At 44.9% G+C, this 23,228-nt stretch overlaps 1 protein-coding gene across 3 annotated transcripts in view; it reads right to left on the bottom strand.

Annotated features, from left to right (window-relative positions):
• Nucleotides 1-23,228, bottom strand: part of CLTC (clathrin heavy chain) — an 84,685-nt gene that overhangs the window by 45,775 nt on the left and 15,682 nt on the right. For all 3 annotated transcript variants that reach the window (XM_069757187.1, XM_069757184.1, XM_069757186.1), the window contains exon 2: nt 7,292-7,499. In XM_069757187.1, the coding sequence (XP_069613288.1) occupies nt 7,292-7,499 (208 nt within the window). The remainder of the gene's footprint in view (nt 1-7,291; nt 7,500-23,228) is intronic.

Below are 23,228 nucleotides of genomic sequence, written 5' to 3'. Positions count from 1 at the left end.
GCTGACATGTCCCAGGTTTGATGCGGGCTCATCGCCGGAGCCCGCATCAAAGCGGGGGATCTGACTTCGGATGTACTATCCAGTACGAGGTCAGAAAGGGGTTAAGTTCAACAGTTAAATTATTTACCGTATTTTCAGACCATAAGACGCACTTTTGTCTCTCCAAATTTGGCAGGAAATTGTGGGGTGCGGCTTTATGGTCCGAAGATCTCACTCACAGGAGGCAGGAATATGGCGCCGCTCGGCACTGGGAAAACCACGTGGTCCCGATGCTTAAAGTGAATGAATATTCATTAGCCGCTTCCTCACAAACATGTCAGCGCTAAGCAGTGAGCAGCAAATGAATATTCCTTCACTTAATCAGCAGACACACATGGTTTCCCCAGCACCGGATTCCTGCAGTGGCTGGGGAGATCGTGTGGTCAGTGGAGGAGGGGGCAGGAGCAGGGAGCCACAGGAGGGATCGCCGCATAGCTGATAGCACAGCCTCCTGCTAATCTGAGTGAGTGTCCCCGTATAGGACCTGTGAGAGGTCATGAAGAGGGCGGGCTGGAGCATCACATGACAGCACAGAGCCCTCCCTCTTCACTGTCATCAGGTCCTGCAGACAGCTCACTAGAAACAATGCAGCTAGCTCCCTTACACGACCTGTGGAGCGGCAATAAGAGGGAGGGCTCTGTGCGGTCATGTGATGCTGCAGCCCTTCATTACCTCACCACAGGGCCTGTCAGCTGTAGAGTGACTTTCAGTTTTCTAGTGTGGCTGGCTGCAGGACCTGCACTGAGCACAGCCTGTACAAGTAAGAATTAATTAAAAGTTTATGAATTACAACACATAAAAAAAGCACTCTGCCACTCCTGTGGTGAACTATAACTCCCAGCATGCCATAGGGTCTGCAGGACATGCTGGGAGTTTTAGTTCTCCCATGGGATCTTAAAGCAGCACTCCAGTGTTATTTTTCAGTGCTGGAGTGGTGCTTTAAATATAAGCCCTGTGCCCCCATTCTTATACTCACCCCCCCCAGCGTCTTCATATAGTGCTGTACAGACACCACACTGGTCCCGCAGCGCCATCTTCTACCCGCAGCTTCCAACATAACAACATACTATTATATATAATAACACAACATATAATAGTATGTTATTTATGTTATTAAATATTTTACCACATTTTTTTGCTGCAAATAGTTTTTCCTCTATTTTCCACCTCTAAAACCTTTGTACGTCTTATAGTCCGAAAAATACGGTACTTTTACTCACACTTCCCACTACTCCTAATTTGCCAGGATCCACAGAAGGGTTCCAGCAAAGCTTCACTAGTAGTAATGAGCGAACGCGCTCTAATAAGGTGTTATTTGAGCATGCTCGGGCGCTAACAGTATGTCCGCAGTGATCGGATACTCTGAGTCACAGACTGCATGTCCAGAGGCTGTACGACAGCTGCAGCACATGCAGGGATTGCTTAATAGTATGCATGAAATATGAAGGACAATATAGCACATCTACATGGGTTACTAGTAGAAGTAGGGCGTTATCATGAACTGTACAGGATTTAGAAAGCAAGAAATGAACCTAGGTCTCCATGCCAGCTATATAGAATCAGAACAGTAGGTTGTACCATTCCTCCGTTAATACAATAAACTGAACTTGGCGGTTTCCATGACAAAGGCATACTTCCCCTAAACAGCTTGACCTGTCAACTCTGATGGGACAATGTCAGTGTTTGAAAACTATATCACCAGTTTTTCATAATTTATTAATAGGATTAACAGAGGAACAGTACCATAGAGTAATAAAAGGCCTCTGCATTCATATGAGAATACAAAACATTTTTAAATAGATCTTAGACCTGATGTACTTATTTTCAAAATCCATGTCAGAACTGTAAAAAAAAAAATATATGCTATTCTATGAAATGAAGCATTTCATCACAGTTGTGGAGTCTGTGTCCATTTTGGTGGAGTTGGTATAAAATGGACCGACAAACTCTTAAAATATATAATAAATTGGGTCTAGTAGCACAATGCAGGATGTGCTGTAAAGGTTTTCATAATTTGGGAAAGTCATGAAATGTCCTATAAATGTCTGTTCTGTTCCTGATCTAACGATCTCTACTTTTAGTGGAGATGAATCTGTGCTGCACTTTAGGTCTATGCTCAGTAGTGAGGCATGTATGAGGGAGTCAGAGCCGGAGTCGTGGAGTCGGAAGTCAGGGAAATTGAGGAGTCTGAGTCAACGGTTTGGCTTACCATCTCCACAGCCCTGATTCATATCAGGATTATGCAGATTTTCAAAGTAAATACAACAGCAACAAAGTCTTAAGGCCCCTTCACATTAAGCGACGCTGCAGCGATACCGACAACGATCCGGATCGCTGCAGCGTCGCTGTTTGGTCGCTGGAGAGCTGTCACACAGACAGCTCTCCAGCGACCAACGATGCCGGTAACCAGGGTAAACATCGGGTTACTAAGCGCAGGGCCGCGTTTAGTAACCCGATGTTTACCCTGGTTATCATCGTTAAAGTAAAAAAAACAACCACTACATACTTACATACCGCTGTCTGTCCCTGGCGCTGTGCTTCTCTGCCCTGTGTAAGCACAACGGCCGGAAAGCAGAGCGGTGACGTCACCGCTGTGCTTTCCGGCTGCCCGGCGCTCACAGCCAGTACAGAGAAGCAGAGCGCCGGGGACAGACAGCGGTAGGTAAGTATGTAGTGGTTGTTTTTTTACTTTAACGATGGTAACCAGGGTAAACATCGGGTTACTAAGCGCGGCCCTGCGCTTAGTAACCCGATGTTTACCCTGGTTACCAGCGAAGACATCGCTGAATTGGCGTCACACACGCCGATTCAGCGATGTCAGCGGGAGAGCCAGCGACGAAACAAAGTGCTGGACTTTCTGCCCCGACCAGCGATATCACAGCAGGGGCCTGATCGCTGCTGCCTATCACACTGGACGATATCGCTAGCCAGGACGCTGCAACGTCACGGATCGCTAGCGATATCATCCAGTGTGACGGTACCTTAAGGGTACCGTCACACAGTGGCATTTTGATCGCTACGACGGCACGATCCGCGACGCTCCAGCATCGTAATAATATCGCTCCAGCGTCGTAGACTGCTGTCACACTTTGCAATGTACGACGCTGGAGCAATAATTTCATGACGTATGTGCGATGTAGAAGCCGTTGGTTACTATGCGCACATCGTATACAATATCGTGCACACCTTTGTTACACCATGCGATCATGCCGCCACAGCGGGACATTAGACGACGAAAGAAAGTTTCAAACGATCTGCTACGACGTACGATTCTCAGCGGGGTCCCTGATCGCAGGAGCGTGTCTGACACAGCGAGATCGCTGGAACGTCACGGATATATCGCTGGAACGTCACAAATCGTGCCGTCGTAGCGATCAAAATGCCACTGTGTGACGGTACCCTAAAGGTACCGTCACATTAAGCGACGCTGCAGCGATATAGACAACGATGCCGATCGCTGCAGCATCGCTGTTTGGTCGCTGGAGAGCTGTCACACAGACAGCTCTCCAGCAACCAACGATCCCGAGGTCCCCGGGTAACCAGGGTAAACATCGGGTTACTAAGCGCAGGGCCGCGTTTAGTAACCCGATGTTTACCCTGGTTACCATTGTAAAAGTAAAAAAAAAAAAAAAAATTACATACTTACATTCCTGTCGCGTCCCCCGGCCTCAGCTTCCCTGCACTGTGTAAGAACGCTAGCCGGAAAGCAGAGCGGTGACGTCACCGCTGTGCTCTGCTTTACGGCCGGCCAGCGCTGACACTGGGGGACGCAGGGAAGCTGACGCTGAGGAAAGTGACAGGAATGTAAGCATGTAGTGTTTTTTTTTTACCTTTTACAATGGTAACCAGGGTAAATATCGGGTTACTAAGCGCGGCCCTGCGCTTAGTAACCCGATGTTTACCCTGGTTACCAGTGAAGACATCGCTGGATCGGCGTCACACACGCTGATTCAGCGATGTCAGCGGGTGATCCAGCGACGAAATAAAGTGCTGGACTTTCCCCAGCGACCAACGATCTCCCAGCAGGGGCCTGATCGTTGGTCGCTGTCACACAACGATTTCGTTAACGATATCGTTGCTACGTCACAAAAAGCAACGATATCGTTATGTGTGACGGTACCTTTAAGCTGGCCGTACACATTAAATGGCTGTTGGCCAAACAATGCTTTGGCTGATCGTTTGGCCGACTGCCATCTCGGCTGTCTCTCCTATACACAGGAGTCCTCAGAGTTCTCTATGACAAAGCTGCTGACACATCTCTGCAAGTGGCTCATCTCCAGGAGAACAAAGTGATCAGCAGTCCGAAGGACATGCCTGATTGACATCTTCCCAAACGATCAGTTGGCCGACACCCCCAAACCCATCAATATCAGTGGGTTCAGCCAACATTAGTCGAATACCCAAGGCTTTGATGTACTTGTGTCTTTTGGTATAGGTCTGCATTTAAAATTAGATAACTTTCTTCGCGTATACACAGCACAGACATCCCAATGATGGTGTAAGGCGGCCTTCTTACATAGATTTATAAGTGAAGCCCAACTGCAATAAAACCTATTGAAAAAAAAAAAAAATTGCTCCACACTGACTTTCTGGCAATCATGCGCATTAGTATGTCTATAGGGTTACAAACAAAACGGCAAAAAAAATAAATAAATATCATCTTTAAAATTGTGCTCCAGGGAAAGATAGTAAATCTATAAGTGTTTCGCATTCATGTCTTCGTCAGGGCCTTTGTCCAAATCCACAAATAAAAAAAAAAAGCGTTTATGTCGAGCACCTGAGCCACTTAGTAAGAGAAGGCCAATGCAGTATAACGTATAAAACCATAGGCTCAGATTGTGCTCCATCAGGTGGCCCATTTCACCTACATGGAACGGTTCCCCTGCACAGGAAACGGTTTCAGCCCTATCAGTCTCAGAACTGGTGGAGGTCTCCAAAGAGCATAATGCAAAGGCTTATCCTAATAACACTGACCTGTTTCATTACATAGGAATACACCTTCAAAACACAAAGGTTTGGAAGTAGCTATGACCAACTAGGAAACCAGTAACTAGATAGGATCCTATCCTTGTCCCTAATGAACCCCCGATCATGAGGCTTTGGAAGAAACTTGTAGTTGGGAAATTAAAAAGAAAATTCAACATCTAAAAAGGTGGAAGAGTCTTATCAAGGGTATCATATTGTAGTCAGAAAACTCATATTAAATTCTGGTCGATGTAAACACTATCAACTCAGTCCAAAAAGGTCGCAGATGACCGAGCCTTACCGCTTCATTGCCTCTAAAACCTTAAATAGCTGAATTGCATTAATAAGTGATGAGGAGCGTCTGAACAGGACTAACTGGGGCTCTACCCAAAACATTATGTGAAGCATATGAAGGGGGGATATAAAGCACACTAAGGGAAACACTACGAAATAGACATTGTAAAAGTCACCATCCAGCCGATAAAAAGCTTACAATTGTTTCTGCGTGGTTTATTTTAATATGCAGGAGGTCTTTATATTTGACTATATTTTAAGTTAAAATATAAATGTATTTTACATATGACTTTGGCTTAATGAAACCATCTCAAACTTCAAGAATTAAGTTAAATTTAGGATCATACGAGCGTGGGGGGAGCCCTGTGTTTTTTCCCCCTTTATATAGTGGGAACCAATTGGTTTCTGTTCAAGAGGACATCATTTTAAACAATGAAAAAAGTAGCAATCTGAGCCCTTCTTCCCCAGTAGAAGGGTCGGAGCTTGAGACAGAACTTCCAAAGAAAGTGTAAACCTAGCCGAAGCACCCAGTGTATACTAATATACAGGTGGACTGCATTGCACAGAGTAGGGGATGAATGTTCAGCTTCTCCATTATTAGAGGTTGTCATTCACTCACAGAAACAGTGACCAAAGCTTTTGATATTTACAGGATGATGACTTATACAATGTAATAGGAGATAACTCACCATCTGCATACACACAAGAAGCATTAAAATGTAACAAAAAGCAATGCAAAATTAAATCTTTGTAAAAAATAAATAAATAAAAAACATGATTTCATAGAACAACATTTTTATTTTGGATTAAAAAGTGCTTTGCATGAAAGAATACATAAGGGCACATTCACATGGGGTGGTAATGGTACAAGCGAGAGCCATCGGGCATAAACAAAACATTGGAAATGTGTTGCCCACATCTCATCTGCACCATCACAACCGTGAGTGAATAAGCAGAAGGGTACAGGTTAGTATAACTATAAGAACGCATTAAAGAACTTTTCAGAATTTCCTTAAAAACAGTATCAGGTCGCGGTGCATTCCTAGCCTTATGGTTTACATGTCCATTCAATGTTCAGAGACACCAAGATCAAGGATCACATTCAAGAATAACTTATCAATAAGTGTTGTCATCGCTGTAAATGCTGTTTTCATAAATATGTTATATATATATATATATACACACATATACACACACACTCTATGTAATTTGTATATTGAGTCAGTAGAGGACACTGCGGTAATAATACTTTCTAGATGCCTTCAGGAGACTTTCCACATTAGGATCTGTACACACAAGCGTGTGATTTTTGCCTTAAGTGGTTGCGACAACACTACCAGATCTTTCAAATGAAAAAATAAATAAATAAATAGGCTTGTGTCAAAAGCTATGTGTTTTGTGATTGTGTCACCAACGCAGATGTGAAAATCGCCTTAAATGGGCAAACTTGTTAGCGTGATCAGAAGACCAGCCCTGAGTAGGTTATAGGATGGGAGCAGCGGGACCAGACGTGTACGTGCAGGGGATTCTTTACACTGAAGGACACCTCCTGGCACGCGTGTGCCGCTACACTTTACTGCTATGTCTATTTGAGTATATTTGGCGTTTGCATCAATAAATATGTAAGATTTTTTTTCTTTTATTAATTTTATCTGGAATGGAATTTTTTCTTTTTTAAAAACCTTTGAAGAACACATTACACAGATGTATAAAAGCGATTGTCCAATATGGAAGACACCCTCCACACAGTAGAGCATACGACTAACATGTACGCTAGGAAACATTTCTGGCACAGCGGGACAACAAAAGAACTGCCGTGCAGCAGAGAAGTTTGAAGCAGCCGGAGTTCTTAAAGTAGCCCTATCATTCTAAGGATTGGCAAGATTATCTTAACAATATCTGCTATTTCATTAAGAGGACTGAACTGTCATCTATTGGACATTCCTGCTTTATTTCATACAGATGGCAACAAAAATCAAACGGCGATAAATACCTTTCAACGCTATGACTTTGCTGGCGGGATTCATGATTGCATTATCAGCAGATATTGGCCGACGAATCGGATTGTTGGGGTCGTTCAGATCAATGATAACTACTTGGGCTTGCTCTCCAACTTTTTCTCTGATGCAGATGAACTTGTCAGACTCCATGGTAAGTGTACTAAAGCCAATATTAGCTGGGTTAATGCCCAGATTTTGGAGCTAAAGAAGAAAAAAAGGATACAAAGTTATCATCGGTAATGATGCAACGTTATAACACAAGCGTGAAGACAAATATACACTATTAAATTCAAGAACAACCTATAAAGATGCTACTTAAAGATCTGTTACGGAGCATTCATTTACCATTGCGCTATGCCATGTAAGGCTAGGGTATTGGGCTGGCCATACACAAGCATACCAGATGTTTCATGGTGAAACAAGGCAACCAGACACACATGGCAACTGCCTACATCCTGGGAATAAGAAAAGTTGGGAGATTGGATCCAAACCACCTGACCTTCATGTCACGGATATCTGTAGGGGGAAGTGGAATACCCCCCCATACACATTAGAAGGTCAACCACTCCAGACCACTTTAAAGAGGCTTTGTGGCTGTGCCCGAGTTTTTTTGAATGACATCTTTCTTCTACCACAGTGTACAGGAAAAAAAAATTCCAAGTACGGTACGATGAAATTGCAAAAAAAAAAAAAAAAAAAAGAAAAAAAGTATAATTCCACAATTGTTTTTTGGGGGACTTTTTGTTTACCATGTTCACTATATGATAAAAATGACCTTACAATGTGACTCCACAGAACAGTAAGAGTACGTAGATGATACAGTTTTTTTTTTTTATGCAAGTGGCGAAAAAATAAATAAAATTGGAAATTCGTAAAACAAAATATAAATGGTTATTGTCGCCATTTTCTGAGACCCGTAACGTATTCATTTTTCGGGATATGGATGGGGAGTGCTTATCTACACGCTGAGCTGATGTTTCTAATGACACACTTTGGGGTGGATATGATGTTTTGATGGCCTCCAAAGAAAACACAATTCTGGATTTCTATTTTTGTTTGCGATACGCTGTTTACATATAGGATTAATTTTATAGTTTGAAATTCTGACTTTTCTAAATGATACCAAATATGTGCATTTTTTCAATTGTTTTAATGGGGTAAAGGGGGGGTGATTTTAAAGGGAACCTGTCACCCCGAAAATCGCGGGTGAGGTAATCCCACCTGCATCAGGGGCTTATCTACAGCATTCTGTAATGCTGTAGATAAGCCCCCGATGTTACCTGAAAGAGGAGAAAAAGACGTTATATTATACTCACCCAGGGGCAATCCCGCTGCTGGTCAGGTCGGATGGGCGTCTCCGGTCCACTGCGGCGCCTCCTATCTTCTTTCCATGACGTCCTCTTCTGATCTTCAGCCACGGCTCCGGCGCAGGCGTACTTTGCTCTGCCCTCTTGAGGGCAGAGGATAGTACTGCAGTGCGCAGGCGCCGGAAAGGTCAGAGGCCCGGCGCCTGCGCACTGCAGTACTTTGTTTGCCCTCAACAGGGCAGAGCAAAGTACGCCTGCGCCGGAACCGTGGCTGAAGATCAGAAGAGGACGTCATGGAAAGAAGATAGGAGGCGCCGCAGTGGACCGGAGACGCCCATGCGACCTGACCAGCAGCGGGACCGCCCCTGGGTAAGTATAATATAACGTCTTTTTCTCCCTTTTCAGGTTATATCGGGGGCTTATCTACAGCATTACAGAATGCTGTAGATAAGCCCCTGATGCCGGTGGGCTTACCTCACCCGGGATTTTCGGGGTGACAGGTTCCCTTTAAGTTGTGTTTTATTTTTATTTTTTTAATCCCCACCCCCCCACACCACACACACACACACACACACACACACAGTCTTTAATAGTCCCCTTAGGAGACTTGAAGCTGCGATCATCCAAGCTATACTTTGCCGTGATTTCTGCTGTACATGGCACCATCTCCAGTGAATGACAGTCATTGCCCCCAGCGATCACGTGACAAAGGAGCCGATGGGTAGGATTTGTGATGTGCTTTCAGTCGGCGTGTGTGAAATTACACTGTCCGACAGTAGGATTTAATTGTTCATCAGGCAAAAGGAGCTCCGATCCACCCACAGCTGTTAAAGGCACTTGATGGCAGCCATTATGTTTGGGGACATCATCTGACATACATGTATGTCAGAGGTAGTGAAGAGGTTAAAATATGTCCGATGGTGACTTTCAGAAATAATTCTCACTGTGCATTTTGGGCATGCACCAGAAAAACTCCCAGGATAAATGTATCCATAGATTCCATTGTGCTGGCTAAATGGAGAAGCATTTAGGGAGTGCATACCACATGGGGGCCTATGGGCAACATAGCTACCATATGCTTATGTGTCCTAAGTCAGAGGTATACCCCCAAAAGCCCTCCCAATGTATACCTGTGCTGTGCTCTGGAAACATAAGGTACCTTCACACATAACGATATTGTTAACGATATCGTTGCTTTTTGTGACGTAGCAACGATATAGTTAATGAAATCGTTATGTGTGACCGCGACCAACGATCAGGCCCCTGCTGGGAGATCGTTGGTCGCTGAATAAAGTCCAGAACTTTATTTCATCGCTGGACTCCTGCTGACATCGCTGGATCGGCGTGTGTGACACCGATCCAGCGATGTCTTCACTGGTAACCAGGGTAAACATCGGGTAACTAAGCGCAGGGCCGCGCGTAGTAACCCGATGTTTACCCTGGTTACCAGCGTAAAAGTAAAAAAAAACAAACACTACATACTTACCTACAGCTGTCTGTCCTCCAGCGCTGTGCTCTGCACTCCTCCTGTACTGGCTGTGAGCGTCGGCCAGCCGGAAAGCAGAGCGGGGACGTCACCGCTCTGCTTTCCGGCCGCTGTGCTCACACAGACAGTACAGGAGGAGTGCAGAGCACAGCGCTGGAGGACAGACAGCGGTAAGTATGTAGTGTTTGTTTTTTTACTTTTAGGATGGTAACCAGGGTAAACATCGGGTTACTAAGCGCGGCCCTGCGCTTAGTTACCCGATGTTTACCCTGGTTACCGGCATCGTTGGTCGCTGGAGAGCGGTCTGTGTGACAGCTCTCTAGCGACCAAACAGCGACGCTGCAGCGATCCGGATCGTTGTCGGTATCGCTGCAGCGTCGCTTAATGTGAAGGGGCCTATAGCAATAGGTTGGGTAAATCCTAACCTACATTTGTAAAAGGGCCTTAGCAATGCTCAGTAGTTAAACACCTTCATTTACGTATATGTGGTGTGAATATGGAGCATGCGGCATAGCGACACTGGCCTCCGGCCTCAATATGTAGCTATTAAATGGATGACAATATAGGATTCTCCACGCGTGTGGGATTCATGTTCTATAATAGGCAGCAGATGGGATTCTTACTGAACGCCAGGCTTATACACCACTGTATCCAATCAACTTAGTCAAGACAGATTTACTTTAAATAATCACAAGAAAATTTAACCATCTGTTAACTGCAAGAATACCAAAAGGAGACAGACATGTCCGGTAAGTGCTGAACCTGGTGCCACGTGTGCAAGCTCCTTACAGGAGCTATTTTCCTATGTATGCACCACTAGGAAAAATAAATATTATAGCTCTTTTACAACTACTCAGCATAGATAGTGACCAAACCAGGGCTACCAGGCCTCCTATGTAAAGGTGCTGCAGAAGCAGATCATAAGCGAACGAAGAGAAGAAAAAAACCAAAGGAGATTTCTAACTTCAGGAATGAATGCATGGGAATGTGCTGACAAGGACTGCTCCACTATTTTCCCTAAAGTTGTCAGCAGACTGAGGCAGTGTAAGGAAGGACACAGATCTGCTGAGCAGACGGCATTCTTCTAACAGGAAGTTAACCATTGTTCTCAACGGATTTCCCAATGTGTTTCACAAACCTAAACCCTCACATGCTCCTCCAACAAAAAAAAAAAAAAGAATCCATTGCCAATGACAGTCATAAATGATACCTGAAAAGCATGGGATAGAGCAGGTACTTTATGGCAGGTAGAAATGTGCAACGGGAGAAAACCTCTAAGGTACCGTTACACTAAACTATTTACCAACGATCACGACCAGCGATACGACCTGGCCGTGATCGTTGGTAAGTCGTTGTGTGGTCGCTGGGGAGCTGTCACACAGACAGCTCTACAGCGACCAACGATGCCGAACTCCCTGGGTAACCATCGGGTTACTAAGCGCAGGGCCGCGCTTAGTAACCCGATGTTTACCCCTGGTCACCATTGTAAATGTAAAAAAAGAACAAAAAAAACAAAACAAAAAAACACACTACATACTTACATTCCGGTCTCTGTCACGTCCCCCGGCGTCAGCGCCGGCCGTAAAGCAGAGCACAGCGGTGACGTCACCGCTGTGCTTTACGGCCGGCGCTCACAGTCAGTGCGGGAAGCTGACGCCGGGGGACGCGACAGACATCGGAATGTGAGTATGTTGTGTTTTTGTTTTTTTTTTAACTTTTACAATGGTAACCAGGGTAAATATCGGGTTACTAAGAGCAGGATCCTGATCGCTGCTGCATGTTAAACACAACGAGATCGCTATCCAGGACGCTGCAACGTCACGGATCGCTATCGTTATCGTTCAAAAGTTGCTCAGTGTGAAGGTACCTCTAGAGAGCAGTTGTACAAACAGCCAGTTACCCAATCCAAATCCCCCATTCCTCTACAACATACAAAATACTGCAGTAGACCCCCTTCACACGACGGGGGCCAGGACATTGCTGTGTAGGGAACTGGGCTGTGGAGTCGGTGAGGGTACAAAATGGACCGACTGCAAAAATATATACCGTAATACACTGCGTACAGTAGCACAATGCAGGATTTGCTGTAAAGGTTTTCATAAGAATTTGGGAAAGTTATGAAATGTCCTATAAATGTCTGTTCTGTTCCTGATCTAAGGGTCTTGGCTTTTAGTGGATATGAATCTGTGCTGCACTTTATGCACATGCTCAGTAGTGACCAGTGCTGAGGAGTCGGAGTCAGGGAAATTGATTTGGAGGTTTGGCTTACCAGCTACACAGCCCTGGTAGGGAAGCATAGTAATGCCGTGTTGTTCCCAATTCGTGTGAATGCTGTGTATATTACATGCAGAAAATAAACTTGGTTTACCCCTTTAGCGCTATTTGACGTAGCTCCAGGTAGGAACTGGGGTCTGCATGTGATAAGGGGGATCAGGAGCTGAACTTCTTCCACACATGGTAGATGTCGGTTAGATTACATATAGTCAGCAACTGTCTAACATCAGCGACCAGTGCTGAGCTCCAATCACTGCTGTAAACCATTTAGATGCTGCTGTCCATCTGACAGCATCGTTTAACCCCTTCACCCCAAAGCCTGTTTTCACCTAAGTGACAGGGCCAATTTTTACAATTCTGACCACTGTCACTTTATGAGGTCATAACTCTGAAACGCTTCAACGGATCCTGGTGATTCTGACACTGTTTTCTCGTGACATATTGTACTTCATGATAGTGGTAAAACTTCTTCGATATGACTTGCATTTATTTGTGAAAAAAACAAAAATTTGTCGGAAATTATGACAATTTAGCAATTTTCAAACTCTTAGTTTTTATGCCCTTAAATTAGAGAGTTATATCACATAATATAGTTAAACAACATTTCCCACATGTCTGCTTTACATCAGCACAATTTTGGAAACAATTTTTTTTTGTTAGGACGTTATAAGGGTTAAAAGTTGACCAGCGATTTCTCATTTTTGCAACAAAATTTGCAAAACCATTTTTTTACGGACCACCTCACACTTGAAGTGACTGAGGGGTCTATATGACAGAAAATGCCCAAAAGTGACACCATTCTAAAAACTGCACCCCTCAAGGTACTCAAAACCACATTCAAAAAGTTTATTAACCCTTCAGGTGCTTCACAGGAATTTTTTGAATGTTTAAAAAAATTGAACATTTAACTTTTTTTTTTCACAAAATTTTTACTTCAGGTCCAATTTGTTTCATTTTACCAAGGGTAACAAGAGAAATTGGACCACAAAAGTCGTTGTACAATTTGTCCTGAGTACGCCGATACCCCATATGTGGGGGTAAACCACTGTTTGGGCACATGGCAGAGCTCGGAAGGGAAGGAGCGCCATTTGACTTTTCAATGCAAGATTTTCTGGAATTGAGATCGGAGCCCATGTCACGATTGGAGAGCCCCTGATGTGCCTAAACAGTGGAAACCCCCACAAGTGACACCATTTTGGAAAGTAGACCCCCTAAGGAACTAATCTAGATGTGTGGTGAGCACTTTGAACCTCCAAGTGCTTCACAGAAGTTTATAATGTAGAGCCGTAAAAAAATTTTTTTTATTAATTTTCACAAAAAATGATCTTTTTGCCCCAAATTTTTTATTTTCCCAAGGGTAAAAGGATAAATTGGACCCCAAAAGTTGTTGTGCAATTTGTCCTGAGTACGTTGATACTTCATATATGGGGATAAACCACTGTTTGAGCGCATGGCAGAGCTCGGAAGGGAAGGAGTGCCATTTGACTTTTCAATGCAAAACTGGCTGGAATTGAGATCGGACGCCATGTCGCATTTGGAGAGCCCCTGACGTGCCTTAACAGTGGAAACCCACCACAAGTGACCCCATTTTGGAAAGAAGACCCCCTAAGGAACTTATCTAGATGTGTGGTGAGCACTTTTAACCCCCAATTGTTTCACTAAAGTTTAGAATGTAGCATTGTGAAAATTAAAAAATCATTATTTCTTTCCACAAAATTATGTTTTAGCCCGCAATTTTTTTTCCCAAGGGTAACAGGAGAAATTGGACCACAAATGTTATTGTCCAATTTGTCCTGAGTACGCTGATACCCCACATGTGGGGCGGAACCACCGTTTGAGTGCATGGCAGAGCTCGGAAGGGAAGGAGCACCGTTTGAAATGCAGACTTAGATGGAATGGACTGCAGGTGTCATGTTGCATTTGCAGAGCCCCTGATGTACCTAAACAGTAGAAACCCACCACAAGTGACCCCATATTGGAAACTAGACCCCCCAAGGAACTTATCTAGATGTGTTGTGAGAGCTTTGAACCAACAAGTGTTTCACTACAGTTTATAACGCAGAGCCATGAAAATAAAAAATATTTTTTTTTCCACGAAAATGATATTTTATCCCCTATGTTTTTATTTTCCCAAGGGTAACAGGACAAATTGGACCCCAAAAGTTTTTGTCCAACTTGTCCTGAGAACGCTGATACCCCATATGTTGGGGGGAACCACTGTTTGGGCACACAGGAGAACTCGGAAGGGAAGGAGCCCTGTTTTACTTTTTCAAAGCAGAATTGGCTGGAATTGAGATCGGACGCCATGTCGCGTTTGGAGAGCCCCTGATGTGCCTAAACAGTGGAAACCCCCAATTATAACTGAAACCCTAACCCCAACCCTAACCCTAGCCCTAATGGGAAAATGGAAATAAATACATTTTTTTACATTTTATTATTTTTCCCTAACTAAGGGGGTGATGAAGGGGGGTTTGATTTACTTTTATAGCGTTTTTTTTGGCGGATTTTTATGATTGGCAGCTGTCACACACTAAAAGACGCTTTTTATTGCAAAAAATAGTTTTTGCATCACCACATTTTGAGAGCTATAATTTATCCATATTTCGGCCCACAGAGTCATATGAGGTCTTGTTTTTTGCGGGACGAGTTGACGTTTTTATTGGTAACATTTTCGGGCAGATGACATTTTTTGATCGCTTTTTATTCCGATTTTTGGGAGGCGGAATGAACAAAAACCAGCAATTCCTGAATTTCTTTTAGGGGGGGCGTTTATACCGTTCCACGTGTGGTAAAATGGATAAAGCAGTTTTATTCTTCGGGTCAGTACGATTACAGCGATACCTCATTTATGTAATTTTTTTTATGTTTTGGCGCTTTTACACAATAAAAACTATTTTATATTAAAAAATAATTGTTTTTGCATCGCATTATTCTGAGAGCTATAACTTTTTTATTTTTCTGCTGATGATGCTGTATGGCGGCTTTTTTTTTGCGGGACAAGATGACGTTTTCAGCGGTACCATGGTTATTTATATCCGTCGTTTTGATCGCGTGTTATTCCACTTTTTGTTCGCCTGTATGATAATAAAGCGTTGTTTTTTGCCTTGCCTTTTTTTTTTTTGCGGTGTTCACTGAAGGGGTTAACTAGTGGGATAGTTTTATAGAGCGGGTCGTTACGGACGCGGCGATACCAAATATGTGTACATTTATTGTTTTGTTTTTTGCATAAATAAATGGATTTATTGGGAAATGTTTTTTTTTTTTTATTTGGGGATTTTTTTTAATTTTTTTTTACTTTCTAACATTGTCCCAGGGTGGGACATCTCTGTATTAGATCAGACCGTTGATCTGACACTGTGCATAGCACTCTGTCAGATCAACGATCTGACAGGCAGCTTAGCTGGCTTCCAGCGCCTGCTCTCAGCAGGCGCCGGCTAGCCAGGTCACTTCATGACCGGGAAGGAGTCCGGCGGCCATCTTGGATCCGGGGACTCCTTCCGGGTCACCGGAGCAACGCGATCTCATTGCGTTGCTCCGGTGGGAGAGCGCAGGGAGCCCCCGTCCCTGCGCGATCCCCCTCTATGCCGCTGTCACTACTGACAGCGGCATCAGAGGGGTTAAATGCCCGCGATCGGCGATAGCGCCGATCGTGGGCATTGCTGCGGGGTGTCAGCTGTCATATACAGCTGACCCCCGCACCCGATCACCGCGGCGCTCAGCGCGAGACCGCGGTGATCGGTGCGCCGTACTAGTACTGCTGCTGGCACTAATGCAGTGCCGGCAGCGCAGTACTAGTACGGCGCATGTCGCGAAGGGGTTAAAGGGCATCGGTCAGCACACAATGACTGTTCAAACAAAGTAAAGGCGCTTGGTGCACCCTTAGCATGGACAAACATTTAAAGGGAATCTGTCACCACATTGAACTATCTAAACTATTAATATGGGCATACTAGCTGCTGAAAACAGTACTACCTTTGTCTCATATCAGGTGCCTTGTTGCTGAGAAATCATCTTTATGTAAATGATCTCTTCCGGGCTCTGGGGAGAATGGTGCCTGGAAGATAACTCTGCCTCTAGAGCTTGTTTCAAATGAAGGGGCATTCCCAGTGTGATATGTAATGGCCGCTCTCTGATCTCCTGACCTCGCGGCAGAGCGGTGTGTGATTATACCTGACATCTGCAGGTTCCTCTCATCTTCAGCTTCCAGCTCACAAGCAGACAGGGCTGCAATATTGCTACAATAAGCAGAGCTCAAAACTGCAAAACATGTGTCTGCAAGAAGACTACGGTAATTTCATTTCTCCTGTTCTGTTAGTTACTTGTTACACATTAGTAACTGCCCCTTTATGTAAAACTAGATGGTTGCCCGATTCTAACGCATCGGGTATTCTAGAATATGCATGGCCACGCACTATACCGCCCAGCCACGCGGTATATTGCCCAGTGACGTAGTATACAGCACAGAGCCACGTAGTATATTGCACAGTGACGTAGAATATAGCACCGAGCCACGTAGTATATTGCCCAGCCACGTATGTCACAGGTTAAAAAATAAAAAATAAACATATACTCACCTTCCGAGGGAGCCCTTATAGTCATGTTGCCTGTGTGCGGTGCACTTAGCAGCTTCCGGTCCCAGGGTTGGTAGCGCAGGACCCGTGATGACGTCGCAGTCACATGACTGATGTCATGGCAGGTCCTTGTCGCATACCATCCTTGCCACCAGAACCTGTCGCTTGCATGGAGCGGTTACCGGAGCGTCGCGAGGAGCGGGAAAGGTGAGTATATAATGTTTTATTATTTTTTTTTATTACTTTTAACATTAGATCCTTTTACTATTGACGCTGCATAGGCATCATCAATAGTAAAAACTTGGTCACACAGGGTTAATAGCGGCGGTAATGGAGTGAGTTACCCGCAGCATAACGCGGTCCGTTACCGCTGGCATTAACCCTGTGTGAGCGGTGACTGCGGGGAGTATGGAGCGGGCACTGACTGCGAGGAGGAAGGAGCGGCCATGTTGCCGCCGGACTGCGCCCGTCGCTGATTGGTCGTGGCAATGGTCGTGGGCGTTTTGCCACGACCAATCAGCGACTTGGATTCCATCACAGACAGAGGCCACGACCAATGAATATCCTGGACAGACAGACAGAAGTGACCCTTAGACAATTATATAGTAGATAAGCTCTGGAGGCAGAGTTATCTTCCAAGCAGCATGCTCCCCAGAGCCTGGAAGAGCTCACTTATATAAATTGATAGATTATCAGCAACAGCACATCAGATATGGGACACACATGTAATGTCTTCAGCATTCTATAGCCTGTATGCCCATATTAATAGTTTAGATAGGTCAAATGTGGTGACAGACTCCCTTTAAGCACTCCTTTTCATTTGCATGTTTTCATCCCTTTATCCCCCCCCCCCCAGCCTATGACAGTTCTGGCTTTATAGAGACAGAGAAGGGATAAAGAGAAAACAAGCAGGTGGGAAGGTGCACCGAGCACCTGTACTTGGTCCGCACAGAATGACTGTTCAAGCAGAGTCCTTTTAAATGGAGCAGTTGACAGTGCGCACGGTTGGCAGCTCCCATCGGTCCCCCAAAATGCAATTACGATTTATCGATCAGTTAGCATAGCAGCAGTGGAGATTTACATTATATGCTGCAATACGATAGCGATTCTGCACTAAAAATGCAACAAACCGGAATAAACAGTTGTTATTGTGCAGTTTGGTTTGGCCCACAGTTTAAATAAAAACAAAAAAACAACATCACAGCATTTTCACAGTGAGAAGGTACCTTAAAGACTGCAGAACTGTAATAGGACCCCTAGACTTAAGGTACTGTCACATTTAGCGACGCTGCAGCGATATAGACAACGATGTCGATCGCTGCAGCGTCGCTGTGTGGTCGCTGGAGAGCTGTCACACAGACAGCTCTGCAGCGACCAACGATGGCGAGGTCCCCGGGTAACCAGGGTAAACATCGGGTTACTAAGCGCAAAAAAACACTACATACTTACATTCCAGTGTCTGACTCGCGTCCCTCGCAGTCAGCTTCCCGCACTGACTGTCAGCGCCGGCCGTAAAGCACAGCGGTGACGTCACCGCTGTGCTCTGCTTCACGGCCGGCCTTCACAGCCAGTGCGGGAAGCTGACTGCGAGGGACGCGAGTCAGACACTGGAATGTAAGTATGTAGTGTTTGTTTACCCTGGTTACTAGTGAAGACATCGCTGAATCGGCATCACACACGCCGATCCAGCGATGACAGGGGGTGATCCAGCGACGAAATAAAGTTCTGGACTTCTAGCTCCGACCAGCGATGTCACAGCAGGATCCTGATCGCTGCTTCGTGTCAAACACAATGATATTGCTATCCAGGACGCTGCAACGTCACGGATCGCTATCGTTCTAAAGTCGCTCAGTGTGAAGGTACCTTTAAGGCGTTATCTGCTTTGGGGGGGGGGGGGGGGGGATTAATTTGTCAGTTAAAGGGATTAATTTGTCAGATATGGGGACTGATCTTGGAATTTTGCAGTAATAATCCACAAAATCCTGTTTACTTCTGTTCCTTCTCTATTGGGACAAATGTAATTTGAGGCCACCATATTCTCTCCTGACTGTAACCGATACAAACAGTGCATTACTTCCATCATTACTCCTAGATTTAGTAGAACTCATCAGTCGGTGGACACGTCAATATTATTTATGTGCACTAGCTGGATTTCCTTAGGGACTACAATGACCTTGTGAAAGACCCATAGAATATAATGGACATGATTATTCATGAAGACACGTATGACAAAGCCAGATGTGAGAATAGGGCCAAACATTGCAAGGAAATGTAAAAATGGGAAGAGGAAATGAGCCTTCTGAAAATATGGCATACATCTGAGGCAAGAACCATAGAAGTGTCATACACTACTTAGGCCTCTTTCACACTTCAGTCTTTCGGCGTCAGTCAAAAACCGCCATTTTCGTGAAATGGCGGATCCGCCATTTTTTTTGGGCGGATCCGCTATTTTCCCATTGACTTGCATTAGAGACGGATTGTGGCGGATGGCCGTCCGTTCCATCCGCCATGCGACGGATCCGTCGATATTTGGCGGACGTTGTCTAGACATTGACGGACTTTGTAACGTTTTTTGGCGCCGCCGAAAAGGCGGACCGCGGCGGATCCGTCGTGTCCGCCTTTTTTTAGAATGGGCGCCTATGGGCGACGGATCCGTCGCGATCCGCTTTTTGGCGGATCCGTCGCCTCAATCCGCTTTTTTTGATTGAGCATGCTCCAAAAAGTGGATACTTTGCCCAGACAACCCAAAAACTATATAAAGAGGACAGGTCATTCCCAAATGTACCAGCCAGCAAGACAGACCCTTCAATGCAAGAGAGACCCAGCCAGACCCTGCCAGCAAGACCTTGCCAGCCAGCCAGAGAGGCCCTGCCAGCTAGCCAGAGAGGCCCTGCCAGCCAGAGACACACTGCCAGACCCTGCAAGCAAGACCTTGCCAGCCAGGCCCTGCCAGCCAGCGAGGCCCTGCCAGCCAGCCAGAGAGGCCGTGCCAGCCAGACCCTGCCTGAGACAGCCATGTGAGTACTGACATCCAGCGTGCATGTGCGTGTGTGTGTGTGTGTGTGTGTGTGTGTGTGTGTGTGTGTGTGTGTGTGTGTGTGTGTGTGTGTGTGTGTGTGTGTGTGTGCATTTGTGTATGACGTACTGAGTACAGCAAGAGCTTTTAAAACCTGAATCCAACCTGAGGCCTGCCGTCGTCCTGCAACAGCCAGTGCCCTGCTACAGTCCAGATCCACCCCGAGGCCTGCCACTGTGAATATATCAAGCTCCAGCTGGAGGACTGATGGCCGTGTGTGTGTGTGTGTGTGTGTGTGTGTGTGTGTGTGTGTGTGTGTGTGTGTGTGTGTGTGTGTGTGTGTGTGTGTGTGTGTATTTTTGTACTGCTGTGTGCTTTTGTATGTATGTGTTCATGTGCCTGCACCTTATTATGCCTTCGTCAATATTACGCCTGTTCATGTGTTATGCTTGCGTTATGACTCTGCTTGCAGGTATGTTTGTGTGCATCTTGTTGGTTGCATGTGCATTTGTCAATGCCATATTGGTTAATGTTGATTTTTGATGTATTTACTAAAGGTACCGTCACACGCTGCAGCGATACCGACAACGATCCGGATCGCTGCAGCGTCGCTGTTTGGTTGCTGGAGAGCTGTCACACAGACAGCTCTCCAGCGACCAACGATGCCGGTAACCAGAGTAAACATCGGGTTACTAACTGCAGAGCCGCGCTTAGTAACCCGATGTTTACCCTGGTTACCAGTGTAAAAGTAAAAAAAAAAAAAAAAAAAAGGTAAATTCCGCTGTCTGTCCCCGTGCTGTGCTTCTCTGCATTATGAGCGCCAGCCAGCCGTAAAGCAGAGCACAGCGGTGACGTCACCACTCTGCTTTCCGGCCGCTGTGCTTACACAGGGCAGAGAAGCAGAGTGCCGAGGGACAGACAGAAGGTGGCTGTGTGTGCGTGCGTGCGTGTGCCTGCCTGCCCTGTTTATATGTTTTTCATACTATGCTGGTATTTTGAATAGCTGTGGTGTAAAATTTGTTTTGTGTGTGTGTATAAATGATGTGTGATGTGTTCTGCATCTTTGTTGTTTTCCATAATGTACTTGTATTTCAAATAAAGAGCAGTGTAGCTCCTACTGTACCCTAAAAAAAAGAAAATTTAAAAAAATATAGTAATAAAAATTTCACAAAACTGTCAGTAGTCTCATTTCAAGATAAATGTAATATTGGGTAAACATGCAGTAAAGGTTATATATACAAATGTGTAATGCAAATCTTTGCTATAGAATATGTTATCTGGTTTTAGAAAATACAAACTGTAGGGTAATCATAATTAACAATTTTGGGGATTGGTATTTTAATTTCGAATGAGGAACATTTTTTATAAGGTTAAACTTTGTTTAGGTGGGTTTTACCAGCATGCGCATTGCGCATACCAAGTTCTAAGTAGTTTTGGTGTTGTTTTAAAGGGATTTTTTGGGGGGTTTTTTTGTGGGGAAACAGGAGGTAGAGGGTTTGGCAGCTTGTGCATCAAGTTTGACGGTAGAATTTTTTTTTTCTTTTGTGGTGGGGGAAATCAAAAATAAGTTGGCACTGTAGGTACTGTAGTAGGTACTGACCCAAGACGTACACAAGCAGGCTCCCCATTTTTTTTAAAAAGTTGTAAGTGTAAAGTCCCTACAGCTGCATCTATCCTTTTGTATAGTAGCTTAGAACTCACTTTATGCTTGCAGATTCTAGGGACCAAGAGGACCCAAGCAAGGGACCGACCGACCCAAGCTATACGCAAGCCCCAAGTTTTGGAAACAGATGTAAGTGTAAAGTCCTGAAAGCTGCATCTATCTATCTATCCTTTTGTATAGTAGCTTAGAACTCCCTTTATGCTTACAGATTCTAGGGACCAAGAGGACCCAAGCAAGGGACCGACCAACCCAAAATAGACGCAAGATCATAATGTCTTCTTCTGAGAGCCCCCCAGCACATCATCAGCAAACTGAGGTGTTAATTTTTTTTCTTCATAAATTTTTTATTTTGGTGCAACAATGGCAATTGTATTTTAAGCCTTTATGTGTTTATTCTGTATTCACAGGAATATGAAGCAGAGGGGCTAACAGAAGGAGACGGACAGGGTGGAGAAATACAAGGAGCGGGAGCGCATAGTGTAAGTTTTGAACAGACCGATCCTCACATACAATGCACTACACCCAACACAAACATTCAGCACAGCACACAATACATATGCCTCGATCAAAGAACATTATTAATTTTATTTTTTTTTTTAAATTAGTCTTCACAATCCGGGGCTCGACGTAGAGTTCCTCAAAGCACCTCCCATAGTCGTCGGAATGATAATCGCGGCGGTCGCCGAAGAGTAAGTTCCTTTTTGGTTTGGTGTTTAGTAAAATGTAAAATTCATGTGTTGTAATCTTTCCCTTTTTATTCTTATCTTTTTGTTAGGCTTCACAGCGTGCTCCCGAACAAGATGAAGAGGAGGGCATCGATGTGAACACCCTCATCGAAGCAGTACAAAGTCGGGAGCCGCTGTGGAACATGTCGGACCGCCGCCATGCTGACCAGTTAATCACCCGACGGCTATGGGAGGAAGTGTGCAGTGCTGTTATGGATAACTGGGAGGAACTCGATGCTGGGGCCCAGGATCTAGCGCGTAAGTATTCACACTTCATAACCTTATGTTAGGCATGATTTAATGTGGTGTATAGTAACCAATTTTTGCTTTTTCTTTCCAGGTAACAGGATTATCGTGCGGTGGCGGTCACTCAGGGATCGCTTCAAGAGGGAGTTTAATAAGGATATGCAGGCCCCGAGTGGATCTAGAGGACGCAGGAGCAGATACAAACATGCCAGAGCCCTGTCGTTCCTCCGGTCGACGCTGCTGAGCAGAAGGTAAATATTCAACACCACATATTTTCAGTCAAACTGTAAAAATGTGTAACCTTCAATTTTTTTTGCAGCAAGGGCAATTGTAACATCCAGATACTAATTTTTTTTTTCTTCTTTAACAGCACTTTCTGCAGCACTCGGGAGCCTGCATCAGAGTTGCACCCCTCTGGAGCGATCCCTCAAAAGTCCGCCACCGGGGACCACGTCGACCCCTCTGTTTCTGCACCTTCCCTTTCGTTTGATCCCTCAGCCTCATCCACCAGCGCTGGAGCAGCAGGGCGGACTTCGTCACTTGAAGCTGCAGGTGATGAGTTAGAGTTCCCTTTACCCCACCCCTCTGCCGCAACATCTAGACCAACTTTGTGGTCAGGACGGCAGCGCCAGAGAGGTCAGG

Source organism: Ranitomeya imitator, chromosome 3 (genome assembly GCF_032444005.1).
Source record: "Ranitomeya imitator isolate aRanImi1 chromosome 3, aRanImi1.pri, whole genome shotgun sequence".
In the NCBI taxonomy this organism is placed as follows: Eukaryota; Metazoa; Chordata; class Amphibia; order Anura; family Dendrobatidae; genus Ranitomeya; species Ranitomeya imitator.
This window is presented reverse-complemented; position numbering and strand designations above follow the sequence as displayed.